The 25,696-nt window shown below is 42.9% G+C and overlaps 1 protein-coding gene across 1 annotated transcript in view; it reads left to right on the forward strand.

Moving 5' to 3' along the window:
* The window catches only part of LOC138567515 (lipopolysaccharide-induced tumor necrosis factor-alpha factor homolog), a 302,792-nt gene that overhangs the window by 42,412 nt on the left and 234,684 nt on the right, over nt 1-25,696 (forward strand). Inside the window, exon 2 of the mRNA XM_069645785.1 lies at nt 4,933-5,034. Within this exon, the coding sequence (XP_069501886.1) occupies nt 4,971-5,034 (64 nt within the window). The 5' untranslated portion in view covers nt 4,933-4,970. The remainder of the gene's footprint in view (nt 1-4,932; nt 5,035-25,696) is intronic.

Consider the following 25,696-nt stretch of genomic DNA (forward strand, 5'->3'; position numbering starts at 1 on the left):
AATAACAATCATTTAAAATCACTGTTACTCAACAAGCCAGCTGTCTTTAATAGAACTATTGTTAATAAACATGAACGTAGGACAAGATTACTGTTACCTTAAGGAGACAGATGCCTATGTATCATGTGAAAAATGTGCATTAGGTTACTCCTGTCCAATAACAAAGGGATTCCACTTACGTTATGTAAAATCTGTAGCATTAAGTTTAAACATAGGCAATATCATATCCACAATTGGACCTTTAAACTTGTTTTTTCATGTTATTATTCCCCATCTATGAAGGATTTCATTCCTTTCTTCAAATGGCATTTCTTAAAGCCGATATATCTTGCATCACTTTCTATATCCACAGAGTTCCCAAAGTGTTTGGAAAGCGCTACATTTTTTTTTTCTAGCATTCAGACTTAATACAACCTCCAACGGGCTTCTCACTAATTCTTAAACCAATAATAAGATGAAACCGGCTCACCATTCTGGCATCCTGTTTGTCGAAAATTCGTTTTCATATATATGTTAAATGAGTAAAAAAAAAAGGTTCCCAAGGTTAACAATATCCTATATAGAACAATCCAAAGGGATTTGTTTTAATGCTGAGTTTATTATGGTGTAATGTATATATGTATAATTGGGTCATTTAATGTATCTGAATTGAGCACTTCTACACAGCTAGAATAATTGCATATACCAATCATCTTTCCTCTTTGGCTTAATTTCGGTATAAAAATCACAAAAGTCCAACAAAATATTTATACAAGAACAATTATAACATAAAGCGAAAAACTAACCTTTATCAGTAAACACAAATAAAATAAGAATTAAACAACTCGACCATCAGTGCTCAAGAAGATCCATTTAACAAATATACAATGAATGCTCATATTATGTTGTACAATTTTAAGTGAGTTAATTACACACATGTTATGCTCATTACAAGGATTCCTAAAATGCATCGATTGTAATATCATCGATTTCCTAACATTATTCTATTTATTTAAAAAAAAAAATGTATTTACTGGGTTCATTAAAAAACCTTTACATTACAAAAAACACAATTTAAAATCACATATTCATCATCATCTAGGCGTCAATACAATCAATGAAAACAGCAGCCATTCATTAGTCCTTCCTTTCCTCCCTCCTGTTTACATCCTCTACAACAAAACCAAACAGACCAACCTAATTCCTTAACGACATATCCCACTTAAGAACTCGCAGCCTCTAAGAATTTGACCAGTGCAAAAATCATAGATGTTTTTTCTCCTAATAAAAACATAGACCACCATTCCTCCAGCGACGAAGAGGTGACATTTTCCCTGCATGGTTGCAGATGCCTAGTTCTTTAAGCCATTAGGCCCCCGCATCACGTGATGAAATATTTCAAGGATTCAACAACATTTACCTCCTCACAAAATCTACAGCTGGGTGTACTCATGTCTAGTTTCTTGTAAGCCATCAATGCCTCCCTAGTAGGATACAAATTGAATCTCACCCACATAAATTTCGTACGATAAACAGGAAATGGGAACTTTCTGAAATACGCCAGAAGCGTATTAATCATTCTAGATTTTCTGCCGAAATTATTCTCCAGCTTACATTGTCTCCTTTTGTCCTGCGTATTAATCCAATCCCACGGCTGTAGTTTCTTTTTAACCAGCATGGGAAGGCACAGAAGAACGTCAATGGAAGTGTCCAAGGAAGCCAAGCACATGTTGCATCAGGCTCTCCAAGCATCAAGCGGCCAGTCCACCTCATCCATTGTTCCATTATTTAAAATCCCCAGAGGTTTTGCTGAGGTTGTCAAAATAGATTTCCGCCACAGGGAGAGCGACTTCCAAAGAACTGTCGCATTTAGGGACTGCAACCCCAGCTCAAATCTGATGAAGGCTAAAGGCAGACCCCTGGGTAGATGCAACGCTTTCTTCCAGTAGATCACCTCCAGCACTTCCCAGATCTAGCAAGGCATATTTAACCCTGTCTCCACCCCATATGTTGGTAACAGCGTCACTTTTTGTTTATAGAATGCCAAAAGTGGGATGATGGTGAACTTTGCATATCTCCTATGGAGGGCTTGATCTTGGGCAGTCAGGCACTTGGCCTTGGCTCTTAGTTTCCAAACCTACATGCCCTCTTGTATACTCTGGTTCACAAAATACGATTATAGTATCGTATAGCCAGTTCCTCTGGGTCCAAAACATAAGGGGCCTATCACACATGTATAAATTGTGACTTTTAACTGATGTCTAATTCAATATGAAACATGTAGCAGTTGGCATTACTCGGGGCACTCATTTTATTATCATTGCTCTCCTTAGCCATTCTCTACATATACATTTTGTGAAAACGGTGGCATCATTGTTAGTCCTTTTACAAAGCTGCATGGCTTTGTCAGTTGACCTAATTCTATGGTATAGAAATCTATGTTTCAAATGTAATCTTCTACAGTGTAGATACAAGCAGTGGGCTAATAAAATATGTTCTTCAGATTTGATTCAAGTCTTGCAATACAAACATTTGTTCGATTTACTGTTATCCCATTTGTTGAGTTGTTGTTCAAACAGCAGCAATACCAGATCACATGTTAATATACAATGAATGCATTAGGATGGATCTCATTGTATCAAGGCTAACCTCATAACCTAGTTCTTTTTTTTCCCAGTACACTCTCAAATATCTTGAGGCTGAGATTTGAGCTGTAAAATCAAATTTGCACTTGTGGAGCTTTTGCTTGACTCTTCGGCTCATATTGGCATCCATTTGTGACATATTTACCCAAAGGCGTGCATTTCTAACATGGACAAGCCATGGTTGAGAGGACCCAACCTCTAGCACAACGGCATCAGTTCATGAAGTTTTGTTGACGTACTATTGGGTAGTCCCAAGATGTTTTTAGAAGGCTATTTTCTGTGATGCAATGTTTTACACAATTGGCATCGCCCCAAATCTCTGCCCCGTAGAGTGCTGCTTGCCTGGTTTGTGGTTTTACATTCTTCAGATGACTGTCTCAATGCCCCATTTCCATGCTTGTGAGTGAAATTGGCTGTGGCACCAATGTATGGTGTGATATTACATGGCGTAGTCACGTGATCAAGCGCTCAGTTGAGCGTGAAACGCGTTGTAAGCGGGCCGTGCCCACAGGCGTCCTGCCTCTGTTTGTTTATGCTGTTTCCCCAGTCTTTTGTTCTGTGCATTTTGTACAGCTAAGAATTTATTAAATATGTATCTCTTTTTCTACCTTGTGTGAGCTGCGCTTTTCCTTTTTTTGGAAACTTTGTTGGAACTTTTTCAAACTTTGTTGGGTGCACGGAGAGTGCGGTCCCTCCCCTCTCCTCTTTTTCTTTACATATATATATATATATATAGATATATATATGTTTTATACTTGAGTCATTGAATGTATTTGCACTGAACACTTTTTACACAGTAGAATAATTGTATATACCAATCATGGGAATCCGGAAAAGAGTATTTTGCTGATTTACAGCTGTAAGGGTCTTTTATGAATTCTTGTCATTCCATGTGGACGATGTTATATTGACGTGGATGCCATATACATATTTTTGTAAAATCATGATTATGTATAATCAATCAATTAGTATATTATTTCTTGCCTATTTAAAAAATCCTTTTTGGGGCAATGTATACATATCGATTAGGGAAGCTGTGGACTCTGAAATAACTTCTCTAGGACAGGTTAATGTACATATGATTTGTTATTAGAGGGTGGGTATGCCTGTCCAAAGTGTCCTGGGGGACACTTTTTTATTTACTGTACACTAAGTTTACACCATAAAGTGTCAGTCAATGAATAGGTATTTCAGGAAAACATGGATGAAAAGGCCGTTGACAAAATGAAGCGCACCACTTAGGAGGTTTGAGAGTGGAGAGGCAAACGCTGGCTGGAGCAGTGGGGTCAATATGAGAGATGAAGGTGGGAATGAAAAGGTTAAACAAGTAAATTAAAAAATTAAAAAATAAAAAGATGATGAAGTTATATGTTAACACCGATGGAGGGGGTGGGTAAACTCTCTTATTTGTTTTCAATGATGGATAGAAGAGGGGGGTGACACTGATGATTCTTGAGGCTTATGAGAAGGATTCAAAATGACACCCCCTCTACCATGATGGTAGATTCCAGGAAGGAGAGGGCCTAAAGAAAATGGTGATATTGGGGCCAACTAAACAAAACCTCCCATGCGGAATCGACCTTCTCAAAGGTTGACCTATGGCATGGGGGGATGGGGCAGACTCCTTCCTACATTGAGGGAGGCAAGGCGCAAGTATGTATGGGTCCCAGATACTGCTCTAGGTGCCTCCATTTGTCCCTCACCTATTGTCTCAAGTACAGATATCAAGTGCTTGAGATAATATCAAGGAATTCTGGGCTCCCCTCTCATGTCTTCTCATCAGTATGTATGTAATCTATATGTACGATTTGCATATCATGTTCTAATGACGCTTTTTAAGGAGGTTTACAAAGTTGCCAAGATGTACTGAAGACATAACATTCATAATTTGACGGGGTTTTGATACCATTCGGTAGGCCCTGAGAGAATTCGATCCATCCCGGATGCCATGGTATTGCATATGCATCTTTGAGATTCGTACCAAGCCCTGCGAGTTCCTCAATGTGCAGAGAGACCTAGGTTAATAGGACATTTGCAAATTGATGTGGCATGGCACACTTGACCATGCTGATACTGTTCCAGGTGTATTTGCGCTCCAACCCATCAAAATATGCAGTCAGCGCAATACAAAAAAATTTAAATTGATTTTTTTTTTAAAGAGTTGATCATATCTCATATTATGTTTTCAGTGCATAGCCAGGGTTTGAAAAGTTTAAACAATCAACATTTCTATTGGGTGTAATGAGTCATATGTTAAATCAAACTTTACTTTAAAATGCAACAGTTGAAATAATAGTATTTGTTTCAGGTACATCCGACAGACTGAAAGAAAGTGCCCCCATCAAGATGAACCCCAATTCACCCTACCCAAAGCCAGTGCCTCGTTATTACATGCCAAACCAGCCAGCAGGTAAAGTGCCATCGTTATAATAAATATTAATACTCTTTTGATCTAGGGAAGGATATCCTCGAAGTGGCCAAACTCTCAACTGATGGCAAGCCACAAGTTACAGTTCATAATAATCACCTTTTTTGGAAACGATCAATTTACATTCTAGTAAATACTGGGACATAAACCTTCCTGTCCTTTTGTGCAAGTTTGTTGCTGCAGGAAAGAAATGGTGGTAATTCCATTACTGCTACTTTTTTATGGTAACTGAATTACCGCCAGCTTTCCCACACTGCCAAATTATAAATTTGGAAGTAAAGTGGAGCATTTACCTCCAGCTAAGTGGGAGGTACAGCCACTACTTTACCTCCGAAAATCAGTAGATTTACTACATGGTACATCCGCTGGTGGTATATCCACTAAAAATGTACATGGAGTCCTACGTACTCCGAAAAATGAGAATTACTGCCACTTCTAATCCCGTGGTAAACCCATTGTCCAAAGTGGTGGTAACGGTAACTGAGTTTGGCTGTCAGCAGATAAAGTGTTTCAAGGAGGCAATCAGTCCGCCAGAGCTCTCTTTTGGAAGACTATAAAATAGATCATATGTCTGCCCTTTGGCATTGTCTAAGTGAGAAAGACTAACCATCAAATTAACCATGAAAATGGGCCTCGTTCTGACCATCCGGTATTCAGGCAGTAGAGCCGTCAGGATACCGGCAGCAAATGCAGTTACCATTTCCAGTAACCGGCCTGGAGTCATTGCCGCCGGATTACAGCTGCCGGAGGGATGGTGTAAATCCCCATTCATGGAGTCCCACAGGACTCCATGAGAGGATTTGCCATCATTACCGGCACCGGCAAATACAGGTTTTTTGTAGTAGGGCACCTGGCTTACCTCCAGCTCTTAGCTAGACGTAACCCGGGTGCCCCACCGGCAAACACGTAGTCGGCCGGTCCGGTAAAGTGCTGGTATTCGCAAATACCAGCACTTTTTTACCGGACCGGCCGACTCGGAATGAGGCTGAAGTGCAAATTGTCCCAGTGAATGGATGATTTGTTCATGCAGTTCCACAATGTGCTAACAATACTAAAAGAAGTAACAGGGAATTTAGGCACACATTTATCTTAACACTGTCTAACTTATATTGGCCAACTAAATTGTGTTTGTTATACTCTGCTTTAAAGTTCTATGCTTTCTTTGGTTTAATGTGCTGGGCTATGTTATGCTATGGTACGTTATGTCATAATGAGCTGCTGAGACATCTTATGCAATTTTGGTTTTTTCGGCACTATGTGGTTTGTTGTGAAATTTTCCAGAATGTTTCAATGTGAAATTGTCCTTTTGATGCATCTTCACTTTGCTCTTAGGGGGTGTTCCCTCACACCCATGTAGGACTTATATTTGCTTCCTCACCCTATCTATATCTAACTTTGTTCCACCTTTGGTTTTCCTTTTTTTAATTTTTCCCTTACTAATTTAGATTTTGTAACCAAATGTTCATTATTATGTTTTAAGGGAGCTTTGCTACTTTTTGTTTTCATTCATTTATCTATGTTTTCTGCAGCCTTCCTTTTTTGCATGTAAATTCTCTGTTTGTTGCACTAGTTTTTTACCTTGTGTCACGTTGTGTTACGTTATGCCTTGTCTCGTTATGCCAGTTCTCATTATGTCCCACTACTTTGTCCAAGCCCTTCTACTTGCCTTAAAAGCAAGCAAAGAGAGAAATGCATATGTTCACTAGCAGACAAGACAGGGACCACCCATCTGCAGAGAAAGTGGGCCCTGGTAATTGGAGAAATATGAGCTGTATGCTCCTCCTCCACCCCATCCGAAATTAGCGATTGGCCGATTTAAAAATCAGGATGAATTAAGTGATAATAACCAGGTCCCTAAGCTCTACCGAGTGGTAATGGGACGGGGTCCAAGCTAAGTTAATGAGTGAACCCAGGAAGTTACCATCCAGTACAGCCCAGGGACCCGGTAATTATTGCTATTAACACTGCAGGTTAACATCCTGGGGTACTAGTAGAAATGTATTTGCTTGAATGAACGGGGTTGTGGTAAGCGCACTACCTACCCATTCACTCAACCAAATACTTACCCAAGATGGCCAGGTGGGGCTCCATGCAGAGCCACTCTTCCTTTTCCATGGCCGCCCTGGATGGAGCAGCAGCTCAGCTGTGGCACCCATTGGAACAAAGTACAGGCAAGTGGCAGGGATGGAGGAAGGGAAGCCAGGAGGGGAAAGGCAGAGTTGGGGAAGGGGAGATGGCCAGCAGCGGGTAGGTAAGGTGGGGAAGTGGGTGCAAGCAAACTTCAACTTGCTCGGAACAAGGGCTTGGATCGTGGGATTCAGCCTGCGATCCGAGTAAGCCGATTGGCTGCAGCACCCACCCTGAGTGCTAATAAACAATATGAGCCCTACACCTACCTCGATGTGTGGATGGGCCTTTAATGACTGTTAGGCAGAATCACCTGCAGTACCCTTTGGGAACACTACAGGTAATTAGTACTACAAGTGTAAGCACAATTTCACCTTTGGTACAAGCCTGTACTACACAGTAAAGTGGTAGCAATGATGGGCAGCCAGACTATCTCAAGAGTTTGCGTGAGCAGTAGAACAAGTTACACAAAGGATCAACCAATACAGTGGTTCAAGTAAACACTTACTCAAGGTTTCTTAGTAAAAGAATATACATTTATTTACTCAATCATTTGTAAAACATTACACTAGCACGAGCAGCTCAATATCACACACTAATACACCACACAAATCCAACCAGTAAATAACTGAACAAGTTTAGCTAAAAAATGAAGTAGGAGCAAAATGGCACTTCAGATACTTTGAAAAGGGAGGAAAAGACAAGGTTATAAGAATAGACAGCGAAAATACATTCATAGGCAGGGCAAAGGGTTTCAGTTAAATACAACCAGCAATTCTTCTCAACAGGCCTGGGCCAAAGTCAATGGTTCAAAGTCTTTTGTATAGAATAGCACAGTTCTGGTATGTAACGGTTAAGTCCTTGCCACAGATTTTTAAATGATTTGGCTAGGTGAAAAGTATGATGAATGTTTAGGGAAGGACAAGTGTTCGTAGTTGAGGAAAGTTTCACGCACTTTCTCGATGGCCGAAAAGATTTCCAGACCGCGTTTACACAGTACCCTTTAAATGAAGAAAGCTGTAGCTGAGGCAGTTCGAGCAGATCTCGCTGTTCCTGAGCTTCAGTCGTGGGGACAGGATGGAGGACGTCGGGAGGTTCCTGCACTGCCCAGGGAAGAGGCCAAAAGCTGTAGAAAGACGTTGGTTTAAGGTGTGAGTGCCTTAAAGTCCCCCTGGTTTCCTTCCCTCTGGCTATCCGGTTTTCAACAGCAATCTGAAGAAAATTCAACCAGAATAGGATGGTGTCCCGGTGGCTTGCGAGTTGGCTATTCCCACCAAACTCAAGGGAAGAAGTTAACCTTGAGGGCTTCTCTGTCGTCAGAGTTTCATGCAATTCGGACCTGCAGCAGGACTTCACTGGTCATCCAGGAGTTGCAGCAGTCCTCTTCCTTCCTCTCCTCTTCGGTTCCTTCATTCCAGTGGTCAACTCTGCTTTCCAAGTCCCAGAGACCTGCTTTTAAACAGTTTTCCCCCATTCATTCAGCCTGGCTCACTCACACAGCAGGGTGGCTGTCCCTGCCTGACAGCCAGCTGGCCAATCACACCAGAGTGCATTCAGGTCTCCTAGGAGACTAAGCACAGGGAGTTTCGGGCACCTCCCTCACATCCTGTCCACCCCAGACACTCTGGCACCAGAGGGGGGCTTCAGCACTGAAGCCTGCCAAAGGCCAACGAACAAAGGGACCAAACCTGGTTTGGCGCGCAGAGACAAACACAAGAAGGACCTTTCCTAAAAGAAATGGCGAAAAAAGATGACCAGAGTCTGTTTTTACAGATAGGTCTGGGGCGCCATATTGAAAAACATAGCTACCCCTGATTTTGAGCTACCGTTGTTAGCGGTCGCGAAAAATCACGGTAGTTGATCTAAACCACTGCCACCAGCCATTTAAAATAGGAACAGGTAACATTGTACTGTTACATGAGTGTTTTGACTCAGGGGAAGCTAAGCAACCCCCCCAGCACTCTATAGTAAGATAGGGTGTGCTGGGACAGTAAATGTAAAGAGGCTAGTAAAGTCAATTTAACTTTACATGCCCTGGGAGACAGTAGTCAGTCCCAGGAAAGATATCTAAACCTTGGGGAGTCTGAAGGTGCTGTGTGACACACAGAAAAAGATGATGCCATGGAGGTTGTTTTAAAAACTCAATTACAAAAGAACATAAAAGTAAAACACACACAAAATACATGGAAGAGTGGGGGAAAAGGCTCACACAGTTCCCAGGTAAAAAATGAAATCCTAGAAATACAGCAAAGTTGCTGGGGGTCTCAAAAGGTAAGGGAAATTAGCACATTTAGAGAATTCTCCCTAACAATGACCTCAACCCAACCAGGCCCACCACTTCAGAAGCGAGTAGACAGTTGTATATGAGCAAGTTTATTGTGCAAATCTCCGGGGAGCAGTTAGCTGGTGTTGCAGGACCAAACTAACCCAAGTCTTAATAAACCACATCAGTTGACATCTTATCTACCTTTTTGCAACCATTAAAAAACGCCCAGATACTCTATTACCATCCACCCCCACATATGATTGGAGAAAAACCTCTTCAAAGAAATCCCATCTTTTTCCCAATTCTTCCATTTTCATTGGCCAGTCTTATCTTGATAGTCATCTTAAGATCATATTCAGAATACACCTCTTCTTAGGATGTGTTTGTGATACGTCAGTACATGGTTAAACATTGATATTGAACACATAATTCATTACTAGCCATAACTGGCTTAAGGCCTTTAACTGTAAGTGTGATTGCACATGGTCCACTAACATATTTTAGCAAATAGAGGAAGGCCTGAATAAACTACAGATTGCATTCTCAACTACCACAGACTCCTGGCACTTATGAAGACCTAATCATTTTTGTTTATTATTGTGTTTCAGCCTATAAACTAAGCTTTTCACAAAGGAGTTAAGAGAAAAAGAAAAGTAAAAACAGTTACAAAAGGAAATTAACAATTTCAAACAGTTCCAATCCTAACATAAACTCTATAGTTATAATTATTGACACAAACAATCATTTCCAGTCCTAACCTATTTCTAATTAGTTTGAAAATAAACTTTTTTCCAGTCAGAAGTCCTATACCACCAGCTAAGAATCTTCTAGCTTTTTAATATTAACGCACAGCAATGTGTAAAGGGAGAGAATCTATATTTCCCTGTCATCCCAGATGAGTCTAACTCAGAGCATTTCAGAAGGCTCAGTCGAGCCCAAGTGACGCAACCTTGCCTCCCTCATGGCCGTGCAACTCAGAACAAAATTATTTAGTGTTTCATTTGCTGAGTGCTCCCGGCATAGCCTACAGTTGATATTGGCGATGGAGGTGTCCCATTTGTTCCTCTGCTCAAGTGTTAACAATTGATTCAGGCAGAAGTGCATGTACATCCCACGTACTTTTGGACAGGGGAATATGCGTACATATTGTGGGGTTTCATCTCTGTTTCTTCTGAATTTAGTATACTCTTCATAGAGGGAATATGTGGCAAACAAGTCAAAAATTTCACACCAATCCATCACAAATAACTTTTTCTTCACCAAGTTAGGAGTGATCTTCAGTTTCTAAATCGAGGAGCCTATTGAATGCAAGATTGTATGCATTTTTTCCCTGAAGTTATTGAACGTGTTCGCCGACTGCAGGGCAGACTTATCCCCAAAGTTTTGGTAAAGTGAGTCATTTGGAGGGTTAAGAAATGTAGCATACTCTGACAATTCCTTCCACAGCCCTTCCTGCTAGAGACGTCAATCCCATCTTGTGCCTTAATACCACATTTGGCAAAGAATTAGCCAAACCCAGGGTTTTCTTCCATGACTGACCCTGCAGTGTGTTATGGCATGGCCCCATGTCGATTGGCACAATAGCCAACCCATACAAAATAGTCGGCTCAACCTTCTACAGGTAGAACCTCACCAAGGGGAGAAGGGAGTAACGGCACAACTGAGATTACACTCTTTTCATTTGCCCAAGCAATGGAGTGAACCCTCCATTCAAGAATGATTTCCAGGCTTCCCTGGTCAGGCATAAACCCAGATATCTCATGGACTTTATCCGTTCCAGGGGCTGTTCGCCCACCTTCCAGGTGAAACCCATCTAGGCGAGAAAATGATGATTTTGGATTTTTCCCCGTTTACCTTCAGGTTATTAATAACTGCGTATTGATGGAAAAGAGTTAGCTTCCTGTGGCGGCAATTGGTGTTTTGTCAAAAAGGACAATGTCATCAGCATATGCTAGCTAATTTAATGTCATATTGCCGACTTTCACAGGGAAGGTAACGCCAGACTCCCACACTGAGTTCAAATTCACCATAAATCAATCATGCCATCCTGCTCAATCGCCTCTGTGATAACCTGGGTATCACTGATCAGGCCCTGGCCTGGCTGAAGTCCTTTTCTCACTGACCAACACTCTCAGGTCCAATTGGGGTCTTTCCTCTCCTCTATTGCTCTCTCAACTTGTGGCGTTCCCCAGGGGTCTTACCTCTCTCATTGGCTGTTCAACCAATACCTGGCACCTCTCGCCCACCACATTGCACCCTTCTGCTCCAACTTTCAGTGTTACGCGGATGACACCCAGCTCTCGTTCAGGCTCCCCTCACCTGTCTCATCTCCTTCTCTCATTCCAGACTGTCTGATCGCAAATCAGGAATGGTGTGCCACCAATGATCTCTGCCTTAATGCAATAAGACTGAGATCCTCCTCATCAGAACACCAGATCCCTCCTTTCCTCTCTCTGGCTGCCCACTATGGGCCCCCTTCCTGCTCCTACTTGTGAGGCTAAGAACCTTGGGGTTATCTTTGACTCCACCCTCTCCTTCTCTGCTCACATCTCTGATGTCTTTAAGAAGTCAAACTATCAGCTGCACCTCCTCAGAGGTATTCTTCCTTTCTTCACTTTCCCCCAGAAGCTCACTGTCTCCAGAGCTCTGGTCCTCTCTAAGCTGGATTACTGCAAAAGCCACTTTCTAAATCCTCCTGCCTCTACTCTCCAACCTCTACAACTTATCCAGAACAGGACTGTGAGACTTGTCCTTGGCCTCAAGGGGATCGTATCTCTCCAGTTCTGAATTCTCTTCATTGTCCGCCAATGGTGGCAATGATCAAGTTCAAGACCCTCTGCATCATCCAAAAGGCTTTCTCTGGTGTGGGCCCACATTATCTACAACTCTCTCTTCCTAAACATCTCCCCTCTCGACCTCTCTGCTCATCCACCTCCAACTCTCTGAGGGTCAGTTGCTTTTCCAAGCAGAGAGTTGGGGGTAAACCTCTATCTTCGGCTCGGGCCTCCCTCTGGAACAGCCTCGTTGCCTCTCTCAAACTTGAGCAGAACCACCTCCGGTTCCAGAAGCAACTCAAGGCCTTCCTCTTTGCTTCCGCTTTCTCTCTTCCTCTCCCCTACTGATGTCCCGACTGCTCCACGCACTGGTCACCTGGCTACCATCAGAACTTGGGCCCAGGCTCCTGCATGTCCAGTTGCACCATGCACTTCCTCCCGGCTCCCCTAGCACTTGTGGTCTGTTTCTGAAACCCTACAGTCCCCTCTCTCTGCACTTATGAGCCACTCGTTGGCTGCACTTCTTGAGTTACCTGCACTGAGCCAAATACTGGCTGCACTTTTGAGTTACCTGCACTTCACCCTCCCGCTACCCCTCTCGGCACTTCTTCCCTTCCACTTGCCTGCACTTGCACGATCTGAATGACACAGGGCCTAGTAAGATCGTTGTTTTGTCCTCCCCATGTTTTCCCCTCCTTGTCTTGTCACGCCTAGAAACACTTCTGTACAGGCACGTTATAAATGCCATATCATATCATATTGAAGAGGGTAGGACAATGTCACAGCCCTGCCTAAGACCCACAAATGTAGTAACTGGGCCAGAAATGCCCCCCGAACCTCTGGTCAACCTTACCCTCAGCACTGTATCAGTATATAGCAGCGCCAAAAATTGTATACTTTTCAGAGGGATGTTCCACCCAAGGAGTTTCTTTCAGAGTGTATTTTGGCTCACAGTGTCAAATGCACTTGACATATCTACTGATGCAATGGAAACCGTACCCACCGCCCCTTTTTTACTGCTGCCAATAAATGCGAGAGTACTGTTGCATTCAGGGTGGCCCCCATACCAGAACGAAAACCCACTTGATGGTACTAAACGCTAACTCGGAAGTGTTCACGAAGAACAATAGCAATAGTTCATACCTGGTCACCTGGCGACATTTGGCATTGGCCGCTGCTTGGGCGCCAGGAGGGAAGCAATGAAGTTCTTGGTGTGGCTAAACAGCCAATACCAATCAGGAATATCTGCTAAAGCCTGTGATGATGCTTCTGAAAAATAGTTCAATCTTTTGCTATGTTGTAATTGTCTGGGATTTTTGCCATCATCCATAGTCTCTGATTTGTCTATATACGGTGGTGAAGGTGATGCAAGGGGCACAGGGGGTGAAGGGGACGCAGGTGTAATTTTAGTCATTGTACGGTCCAAAATCAGGTGCTCTTCAGGGATCACGAGGGCGGGCACATGAAGGATAGAGAGACTTCACACACCTTGCCAGGCTGGAGGCAACTGCCTGTTTGCATTTGTTCCACAGGTCCAAAAGTTATCTGGAAGAGCAGCCGTACCTCCAGCTAAATCTGTGATGCGTAGCGTTCGACTGCAGTGCCCATGTTTGCCAGCGGGCACCGTGCCATTGCCCTTAAAACATAGAGAAAAGTGTCTGTATCTTAACAGGTTGTTCTGGCTCTTTGATCCACGTCAGATACTCCAAATAATCACTCAATACTGTCCCACACTCTGTTTATATGTGCCACCCCTTTGAAGGCTCGTCCCTAAATGCACACACTGGAAAAAATACAACCTGCTAGGGAAGAATGCCCACAAAACTCTTGAAAGGGTAACAAGTTTTATTTCTACAGAAGTAGGTGCGCCAGCAAAGAACTCTGCTGCCGAGAACGTTCTGAGGAAAAAGGGTACTGGCAGAAGCTTAAAAGGGGGCACAGCAGCAACATCATTACGTATGGTAAAAGCCTGCGCGGCTGGTTGGTGCGACCCTATACATGGGCGGCCTGCTCCATAAGGGATGCCGGCCATTGGTCTCAACCCAGTCTGTCCGTCTTCCATCATGTGGGGTCTGATTGGCTCACCGTCTCCAGGGAACTAAGGCCAAAGGAGCAATTAGCTACATTTGAAAAATAGTAGTACTCTAGCATTATACAGTGCACCTGGCATGCTCAAAAGACTGGCACTGGGGGAGTCTCGAGGTCACACTAACCCACATAGTCACACATTTCACTCATCCTGATCATGTCTCTGGGATTCCAAGGCTTACACCCTTCGCCATTGAACAATAATTCATCCCTCCCTGTACCTTGCATTACAAATCATTTCCCTTTGAGCAAAAGGTGGAATGACCGTATTCTTAGATCTTTTATGGTTGCTTGGTTTTATGGTCGGTGGTCTGGGGTCAACTGGTATCTTGGATTTCAGGGGTCTTAGGACTGGGGAAGAGGCATGGGCTATAACTAGTGGTTGGCTGGGTGGGGTTCGGAGGCCTACTTTGACCTGTTTGTGATAACATGTACACCAAGGTGCCCAGGACTGTTTCGTGGCCTTGTGGGAACATTATTTCTTAAAACAAACATATTTGCTACAATTTTAGAGCAAAGGAGGGTTTCAATGAAAGCTAGCAGTTGCATGGGCCTCTTCCTATCAGTAATTGGGCCTATTCATATTTTCTCATCAGGTTTGCGGCCTGTGTCTAATAAACTGAGTACTTCATGGCATTGCTGCTTCTGCCATAGTTATAAAAATGGTGCCTGTTTATATGCACACACTACGTTTAAGCGTCTATATTGCTTTTTAATATTGTGATCATGTGGGACGCTTAGGCCGCCACCCTGGGCTATTAGAAGTCTCCCTATGGGGCTTGCCTTAACCTAAAGCGCATAGGGGTGGTGGGATAGCTTAATTCCCTTCCCAACATTCCCCCTTTTTGTTATTTCTACAGTAACGAACTTCCCCCATGCATGCGTTTGTTCTCCCTTCTCACTGCTTCCTGGGGTTCATTTGATGGGTATCCACGCCCTGCACACTGACCACAAACTTTCCCCTGATTGTGCATATTCTTCAGGTGTACATATCATATAAATGCATCCCCCATTGCCTGCAGGAGCTACCCATACTTCCTCATAATTTTCAGGGTCAGGGCATAGTACAATGGTGGTATGATATAGGCAATATATTTAGTCTTGATAGGGGATGGGAATCATGTCAAACCAATCACCTGCTTGGATTGCTCCTTTTTTTTCATGCAAACCTCCAGACCGTGTACTGCTGCTATTATGTGAGAGAATGATCCATTCTCCACATCTTTGGGGGGGTGCGAATCTGCAGCAAGGATCCCTGATCTTGCGGCATACACATCCTTCCATCGCCATCAGCATGTACAGGACATACCTGTTCTGCATCGTCATCCGCCTTAGGGCACACAGCTCGGCCTTTATGACGTTGAACCTGTGGTCTGTGTCATTTGCCAACTGGACCAGTTCCCAGTGTACTATCTGCAGCCATTTTGTGTCAGCCACCGCTTCTACGCCAGTTAGCAAAAGCGAGGCGAAAAAGGTCTCTGCCAAACTGAACAACCGATATTCATCAGGAATCTCCCCCAGCAATGCTGCTGAGTCTCTGGATAGATAGTTGGACAATTTTTCTTCCTACGCAATTTCTCATACTGCCCTCTTCCAGGTAGAACGTGAAATTCTGGCAGTGGTAATGGATTCTGTTCCTTGAATGCCAGAGAAATGGTTGGGGCTCTATCAAGGATTGGCTCCCTTTGCAAATGTTCTTCTGGGATTACTAGTAGCGCTGAGCACAGCGTGGCCAGCAAACCGTAGCCCCTCCATGATTTTGGGAGGTGCAGGTACGCTTGTTGGCCACAGACCAAGTAGCAATCCATCAGAGCTGCTGTGCCCTTCTTCAAGTAGTGTTCTGTTGCACTTTTCATTTGAACCAATAAAGTTAGTTCCTTCACTGTGCAAGCAAAGTTCATATGTTTGTTCTCGGTGCACCTTAACTGATTTTTTTATTGTTGCAATCCATTTTAGCTTTGTGATGTACTCTGTTCATATTTGCACGCAGGTTGCGTCCGCTCGAGCTAGTAGTTCCTCTGTGTACCCCAGGAGACCCTCTGCCAAACAGCTGAGTGTGGTATCTTGCCATTGCTATTGATATATTTCAATCCATGGATGACCAGATATGGTTGTTGCAAGCGTTTAATGTCTCTAGGGTTGTTGTTACATTGCAGAGGGTCTGGGTCAATCAGTTCAAGTCGTACTCTGTGTACCTGGAAGCTGCCTTTAACCCTACATAGCATAAAATGAACCAGGCACTGTGCGTCTATAACTAGTACTTCTTGAAGCACTGATGATACCTTGGGTGCCCCTGATGCATGTAGGATAAGTGATTTGTCTCCCTACCCCACTGATATCAGTGTACCAGCTGTTGGTCATTTCGGGATGTCGCACATCCTCAATGGCATCAACGCTAAGCCCGTGATAGGCATCATATTTCACCCTTCATGCTTGCCGTTTCATTCTTTTGTGTCGCCCAGTGCGTTTTCTCGCCACACTTCTACTGCTAACATCATCATCATGGATGGTTAAAGTATGATAACTACTTTTACAGACAGAGGGAAAAACGTGTTCTATATGAGCTCTGAATATAACAGAAGCTCCGCAATATATACCTAAACTAAACATTAGAATGGCAAGTAATACTGCGCTAAAATGCATTCCGCACATGTAGGGATATGAACATCTAGGACTAAGAGTATAACTAGTATGTTTCCTCACATACATTTAAGAGTCTGAGGTCACTGGTTCCATTTTCTTGACACCTGCGGAAAAAAGAGAATGCACACAAAAGGTATAGAGAGGGAGAGAGAGGGACAGAGAGACAGAGATACAGAGAAATAGACAGAGAGAGAGAGAGAGAGAGAGAGATTTATAAAATATGTTTCAAGCAGCAGTTTTGATCATTTTGGTGCACAATATCTTCTGCTTTTTAAGGTGGTTGTGTAGTGTTTAGTTGTGCTCTGCGGACATCTGAGAGGTATATCCATTAAAGAAACCCTTTCACTTTTACATTGAGGGTTGTGGAAAACACCACTTCATAGGGGCCGTGGAACCTTGGGTTGTTCTACTTCCTGATAAAACTCCTTACGTAAATAAGGCCACCAGGTAGTAGCAATGGTGTGGGCGGGGAACCTGTTTTAGATGTGTTTGCAGTGTATGATGTGTCCTTTGGTGGAGGTGGGGCAACATGGCGCAAAGCGTAGATAATTTGCTCTTAAGGAGGCGGTTGATCCTCTCCACAACGCTGTTGACATGGGGGTGGTAAATGGAGCACATCCAGTGTTTGATGCCAAGTAGTGCTGGAATATCTTTGAAGAGTTCATTGAAGAAATGGGTGCAGTTGTCAGACTTTAAAACATTGCATGCACCCTATCAGGTGAAAACTTTGCACACTAAAAATGTGGCTACACATTTGGCATCTGGATGCACACAAGGTCCTGCCTCAACCCAACGTGAAAAGGGCCAAACCACGACAATTAAATATCGGGATCCATTACATCTTTCTCCATGCCTGCATAATCTATGTGTAGCTCACAGAACAGCCAAATAGGTTGGGGCAGAGTGCCTCGTAATGTTCGGAGTGTCATGCCTGTGCTGAAAGTTTGACACATGGTGCAGTGCATGACCATGTTTGTGAGGTGTTCCTGAAGATTGGGTATACACCAATCTTCTTATATGTCTTCTGCAATATGTTGCTTTGAACTTTGGGCGGGGTGGTGGAGTTGGTCAAAATCTATTATCAGTTATTCTGATGGCATTACTGATTTGTCAGTGCATTCTTGGCACCATAACAAATTAGTCAGAGACTGTTTGCCCTTCCCCCTCTTGGACCACCCTTCCTTTTCTTCATTTGGTGCTCTGCTTTGCAGTCTGATAAGCTGTGCATTAGGCAAGGCTGTAAACGGGGTGTTTTGATGATCATGTGTCGGTATGGTCAGGACATACTGAGAAATTATTGGGACTGGAAGATAGGCCACCACCTGTGGGTTTTTCAGGTTCTTTCCTTTTCTTCTCTCTTAAATTGATTATGGCAGAAAGTCAAACCTTCAGATACTCCTGAGAACAAACCGCAGATATTATAAAAGGACCTTCCATTTTTGACCCCAGTGGGACGAATCCAGGGGTAGTTCAAAGAACATGCAGTGAGGATCTGCTCAAACTTAAAAAGAAGAATTTCCGTACTGAACTACAAGATCATTTCTTACGTGAATACTTACGAGCTGATACCATTCCAAGAGGCCTAATTGTCAGGAATGAGCCCTGTCTTTTTCTTACAGACAGGGAGTACACTACCACATTCAGCCATATCGCAATCAAATGCAGTCGGGACCTTATGGTACTGACCATCACAACAGCCCAACGCTTAAGTACTGAGATTCAAAAAGAACTGGATACAGAAGAAAAAAGTTTCTCGAAAATCAGGCCATCACTAATGCCAAAGACAAATTGAGAGAAACTAACAAACTATTTGATGATTTTAAAACATCAACTATTGCAAAAAAGATACAAAAAATTGAATAAAGATATCCAGGAATTTAAACTGGAAAAGATCTTCCCTTATACAACAGCCGAATTTGCAGAGGCTGCTAAAAAACAAACAGCATCGCAATCACAAAACAAAGGGCGACGCCGTTGGGTATCATTTTCCAACTCCAGTAGTAGCAGCTCAGATGACCAGTTGAGGTACAACCAACAACAACAACCGCAGTTTGCCAACTTCCCACCCCCACCTCCGCCCCCTTTTTTAGGCAGAGGAGGGAAGGGAATACCGTACTGGGGTCAACCATGGTTCCTGCAATATGCCCCCTGTGACGTCAGTCACGGGGGAGGAGACGTCAGACGCGATGAGAACAAATGCCAAAGAAATTCCAATTTTCAACCTAGCTAAGGTGGACTTGACACCCCCACAAATATCAGTTCTTACCAAGGGTCTATCATTTCTGCCCTCCCAAATGACTGACTGGTTCTCAACTGAAATGGAAGTCTGTCATTTTTTCAGGACTATTCGCCTGAAAGCATTCTTTGCGGACATCCCAGAAGAGCCCGTAGACACGGACTCTGGTCTACATGTCCGGTCGACTTTTAGACCTCAAGACAATGAAGTCCCTAAAGAAATAATTACTTTTGAAAAATGTATCCTGAAGGAGCTGGAATAACTGAAAGGGGAAGAAAAATCTTTCAAGAACAACCTGTCCAGAGCTGAACACAAAGCCCTGATTGATCTTTCAAAAAATTCAAAGATTGTGATAAAACCAGCCGATAAAGGCGGTGGAATAGTGATTATGTCCAGCGACCAATATCTTACAATGATGAGTGATCTGTTACAAGATCAGGAAAGTTATAAAATACTCAGAAAGGATCCCGCAAGTGAAATAAAATCTGAATTAGAAAGTGCAGAACAATATGCCCACGAACGACAATGGATCAATGACAAGGAACTAAAATTTCTGACTACAAGTCAAGGCCGTACTCCATCACTGTACGGATTACAATTGCGTAGAGTAAATGTACACATTAGAAGAATTCGGCATAACGTTCACCAACTATGCCGACGACACTCAAATCCTTCTCCCACTAACTGGTGACTACGAGCAAGACCTGAAAACCCTACAAAACACCTATGCCATCATCCAGGCATGGATGGCAGCCAATGGCCTCTGTCTCAATGGAGACAAGACAGAGATCCTACTAGTGGGCCCTAAAGAAAATCTCAACAAACTAGACAATAAATACAGTACTTTCATCATCGAGAACTCAGTAATCTCTGTATCCCCGGCTGTAAAAACTCTCGGGGTATACCTAGATTCTACCCTGTCCATGGACAGACATGTCAGTTACATCTCCTCCTCAGCAGTTCTTACAACCAAGATAATCAATGCAGTAAAGCCCCACCTGTCCACCACAAACCGCCTCAACATCGCCAGAGCCACCATAGGCGCAAAACTAGACTACTGCAACGTCCTCCTGCTAGGTACCTCGGCCAAAAACATTAATAGACTCCAGATTGCACAAAACAACGCTCTGAGAGCAGCCCTCAATATACCAAAGAGAGAACACATCTCCCTAGCAAGACAAAATGCCCACTGGCTCCCAGTTAAAGAGCGCATCCAATTCAAGACTCTCACAATCACACATAGATGCATAGCCCAAACTGCCCCTAGCTACCTTAATGAACGGATACAACCAGTCCAATCACTCAGACCCAAAAGGGACCTATATGGCAACCAACTTGCAATCCCTAACTTCACTAGAGTCAAAGCTGGCGGCTCGAGTTTCAAAGTCCTAGCACCAAAAGCCTGGAACTCCCTACCGCCCAAACTAAGAGTGGAAACATCCCACACAGCTTTCAGAAAAGCTCTGAAAACCACCCTATTTAAGTAAACCCAGTTTCCAATTTTATCGCATGCAACAATGTCTGTAAATTACAACTGTATCATGATTACGGTTCCCATGTAACCTTGGAACCACAGCCATTCCTGTAACCGAATCAACATGCCAAGTAAACCTTCTTGTAACAGCACCACGATGCATGAGGGCAGCTGCTGCGCTTTAAAAATGCAAATAAATAAATAAATAAATTACCCAAAATGTATTAAAATTTGGAAAAACCACCAGGAACACCCATTGTCTCAGGCTGCGGTTCCATTTTGGAACCAGTGTGCAAATTCATTGACATTTTTTTGAAACCTTTAAGTGTCAAAACAGCAACCTACCTACGGGACACCACACACACCATACAAATATTTGAAAATCTCCCTTTTGACCCCACATTCAAAAACATGTGACAATGGACATAAAATCATTGTACACAAGCATCCCCCAAATCAGGCCATCGATTGCATACACCAAATACTCACCCATCAGGACCAACAAGATCGTGTACCTCACAATTTCATTTTAGAATTGATGACATTGGCTCTATGCAAAAATTTATTTGAGTTCAACGGACAATTTTACCTACAGACCAAGGGAACTGCTATGGGTGCAATATTTGCCCCGAGCCTTGCGATTCTGTATATGTCCACATTTGAGTCCAATAATATTCTGTGTGACAACAACCCATACAAAAATTGCATCTGACATTGGAGACGATACATTGATGATATCGTCTTCATATGCAGTGGCTCAGAAACTGACCTTGATCTCTTTTTGATCTGGCTGAATAACATTGACAGCAACATTCAGTTCACCATGAAACGCAGCAATGAAGAAATTGCCTTTTTAGATCTTAAGATCAGACATGAGAATGGTATTTTGAAATGCTGCCTCTATCGACAAAAACTGCCAGAAACACTCTATAACATTTCTCTAGTAATCCTCCACGACATCTGAGAGAAAATTTGCCATATGGACAATTTCTCAGAATCAGGAGGAACTGTACCAAACTCTGTGACTTTTACCACCAATCCGATGACCTTGCCAATCATCTCACGGAAAGAGGCTATCCAAAGAAACTCATCTCTGGAGCCAAGAAGAGAGCGAGATTTACTGACAGAGAAATTCTACTGACCTAAAACACTGCCCCGAAACACAATTCGGAACATAACAAAATGACCTGTGTCATCACGCACGGACCTCATACCTATCAAATCAAAAAATTGATCTGCAAACACTGGCCCATTGTACAATTGAGCCTGCCAGACTCACCCATACCACAATTTGCTTTTAAAAGAGCCAAGAATATACGGGACACTCTGGTGCATTCTAAATTCAAGAAACCAGCACCAAGAACAGGTCTCTGGGATCTTAGGGCAACTGTGGGACACTTTCCCATTAATCATCTTCAGTTGCCAGTTCACCTTCAAAATGAAAAAAATTCAATATTGGGACAAGGACCTGGAGCCTGAATTCTATGACAAACTGCAAAACCAAACAAGCAATCTACTGTATCGAATGCCTCTGTGAGCTACGATATGTAGGTCAGACGAGTCGGCCCTTCAACATCAGAATCTCCGAGCATCGTTCTCGGATCAGGTGCAAAAATACATCGGCACCTCTAGTGAACCATTTTTTGGAAAAACACCACACTCCCAATGACATCAAATGGTGGATCCCAGACGTGGTCAAAGAATCCGCTAACATACCACGCTGCCTCCAGCTACAGGAAGCAAGATGGATCCACAGACTTTCTACTCACATCCATGGTTTGAACGAAGAATTCCTGCCTCTAATATGAACACTAGGTGCCATTGCGCATCCTCCAGCACAGAGTCACACCTCTGTTTTTTTCACTATTCCCCGATTTTTCTGCCATCTCAGGTCATGTCCACCCTCATACAATGGCATTCACAATACTTTGTGCATCAAATCTTTTTCTTATGAGCAGAAATGCAGAACACATTGATGCACCCACACCATTCATATGGATCACTCATCTAACATTCCACATGTGCTACAACACGCTAGCTGCCAACTGAGTCCATATCACCACTAGACATGCCCAACAGGGCGGATTTACGTCCTATCTCACCTCCTTTACCTATTCATAATATGATTTTCTCTAACCAACATACATTTCCAGTAGACATGCCCAATTACCAAGCAGGGCATGTCTACATCTCACTTCTCGCTCTCCTTTTTACGAGTGCACGCATGGATTACTCATAAATGCTCCGCTCCAGACATGGAGCATAATCACACGACTCTTACTCACATAGCCGCACCATTTCTGCGTTAACATTGTGTGCAGAGCAGATACTGCTTTACCCCAATTGGTGAAGAATGCAGAGTGCGAGTCCAACAGCCTTTTATAATCAGTGAGGAATGCCAAGTGTAAGTTCAATAGCCTTCTACTGGCGTATAAACCCTCCCAGGCACAACATTGCATTTCTGTGGAGTGATTGACATGGCCGCGCACTAATCCATGCGCGACAGCACCTGAGAGTCAGGAAAACCCGTTCATCCAATCAGACGCACGCCTGCGAGACACACCTCTTGCAGCAGCGTCAGTCTTTTTGCTAAACCGTGACTCAGCCTTGAAGTGACGATGGCTCCGCACTGCCACAGGGACCTGACGTGCAGCGAGGACACCGCGCACAAGATTTCATGAAAATTTAAACCTCATCAAACCAAGCATCAAACCAAGTCAGGTACATGCTTGCTCACCGTGCCACGGCGCACATTTACCTCTTTTCAAAACTTAGCACTAAACGGCTGTATGTAACCACTGGGCTCCTCCAGACCTCACAGTGAACCCTTTTCTTTTATATTAGGCTACTTGGAAGCTAACACAGGTTCTGCCTTCTGAGGCATCCATTAGATGAGATTTCTAACGCAGCCAGCTCAGCTGCTACAAACTGCACATCTCGCTCTCTATACCTTCGAGGACCCCTACAATCACGATTCCAGAAATCAACACTCTTTAAAACAAGGTACCACTGTTCTCTACCTCCCCTTTCAACAAAGGCACCCTGAAATAATGTTGTGGGTAACTATCTTACAAAGGGCTTGTAGTAATAGCATTTTTAAGGTTTTTCAAAACAAGTTTTGCAAATTTTTTTTGAAATGTGCAAATTTTGATGGTTAATACAAGAATCGGCCTAATAGCTTTAAATCTGTACATTTGCCCTTTTTGTCAGGCAATTTTTGTTAGGTCATTTAAAAAAAAAATGTTAGTGTGTTTTTTCACACACTCTTCTAGACCAACCTTTAGATTTGAATTATTAATTCTTTCAGAATCCATGCATTTGCTGTGGGATTTGAACCTGTCTGCCTTCAGGTCCATGGTGCGCCTTCTGAACCAGTGGGGGACTACAGCCCTTGCCGAGTGAGCACTCAATTAGCCCTTGCCAATGACCAGGGTAATGCTCTCACCAGCTTTTTTCAACCATTGCAATCCTAAAATGCGATTCACTCCAGCCCACTAATTTCTGAAAAACACTCCTTAAAATCCTTCTTTGTCTGCCTCCACACAGGGTAAAGTTCTCTCTTTCCTTGTTTTCGCCATGAGGAAGGCTTGGATTCAAATATTTTGCCCAGCAGGGGGCACTCTCGCCGAAACGTGACATGAATGTTATTTCAACTAAAACCAAAACAAAACTTTTCAAAGTTCATTTAGACCCCTTGTAATTTAAATTCCACATCGGATAGGAAGGTTCTAATTGAACTGAGTCCTGTTTGAGTCCATTTATGATTTTGGATCTCCTTATAACATGAGCACGTCGGCAGACCTGCATTCATGGGACTGCGGAACTTGGAATACTAATAAAGGCTGCAGCTTTTTCTTTTTTTTTTCTTCTTTTTTTCTTTCCTTCTTTTTCTTTTTGGTTTTATTAATTATGACCAAAGTCGGATGCATTGATTGCTTATTATTTGTCTTGTCTCTTAATGTTGTTTGATCCTTTGTGTTTATTTCAAGATTTGAACATTGCACTACTGTAACCAGGTTTTTTTGGTTCATTGTTGTAATTTGACTCAACATTTGCTTGTCATCATTTTTTGGTTCTTGTAATGTCCTTTCCTATTAGTAATGTCCTTGCCAACGCAATATGTTAACAATATTTGTTTTGTAATGATAAATGCTTTATTAAATTTGTTTTAACAACAAGGGGTTTTCAGCATCTACAGAGGCTCAAAATAATTGTGATATCTGCTTTTGGATACACACAAGTTAAAATTAATTAAACTCATTATACATTTTGCTCCAGCATAGTGGATACTGTTGGTATATATATATATATATATATATATATATATATATATATATATGTATATATATATATATATATTTTTTTTTTTTTGTTTGTTTTTTTCCTGAATGTCCCAATCCACTTATTGCTTGAAGGGACTCTCCCTACCTTATTTCCTTTGTATGAAGCACCATTTTGGCCATGGAATCCACGGCGGCATTTCCCAGTGAAATCTCGTCCGTGTTATTGGTGTGGGAGGTGCATTTGATGACCACCACCACAGAGGGTTGTGACAGTGCGGAAATCAATATGTTTCGCAGAGCAGCATGTTGGACTGGAGAACCATCTGCTCTGTGGAAGCACATCCTTTTCGACCGTGACAGACCGGCATACACTGTTGTAGTGACATACGCTGAATCAGAGTAAATGGTGACGTGGCAACCATGTGATGCCCGCAGAGCTTCAATAAGTGCTATGCGTTCTGCTGTTTGGGACAAATAACGCATTGGCAGTCTTTTCTTGATCGTCATATATTCTCCTCCCTCAAGGCGTACTGCTGTACCGCCCATATGTCTTTGGCCTGTCTCTTGGTCAATTGTCGCTGACCCATCAATAAAGAGGACCTCTCCTTCTTCTAATGGGTTAACTCTTGCCCTGGGGGTGTCATCCTCTTCCTCTTCATATGTCACACAGTCATGGTTTTGTAAGCCCTCATGTGTACACATCTGTTAGAAAGGTAGCAGGGTTTACTGTTTTGCATCGTACAATATGGATAT

The sequence above is a fragment of the Ambystoma mexicanum genome, chromosome 2p (assembly GCF_040938575.1).
Source record: "Ambystoma mexicanum isolate Mex_15411 chromosome 2p, UKY_AmexF1_1, whole genome shotgun sequence".
Lineage (NCBI taxonomy): Eukaryota > Metazoa > Chordata > Amphibia > Caudata > Ambystomatidae > Ambystoma > Ambystoma mexicanum.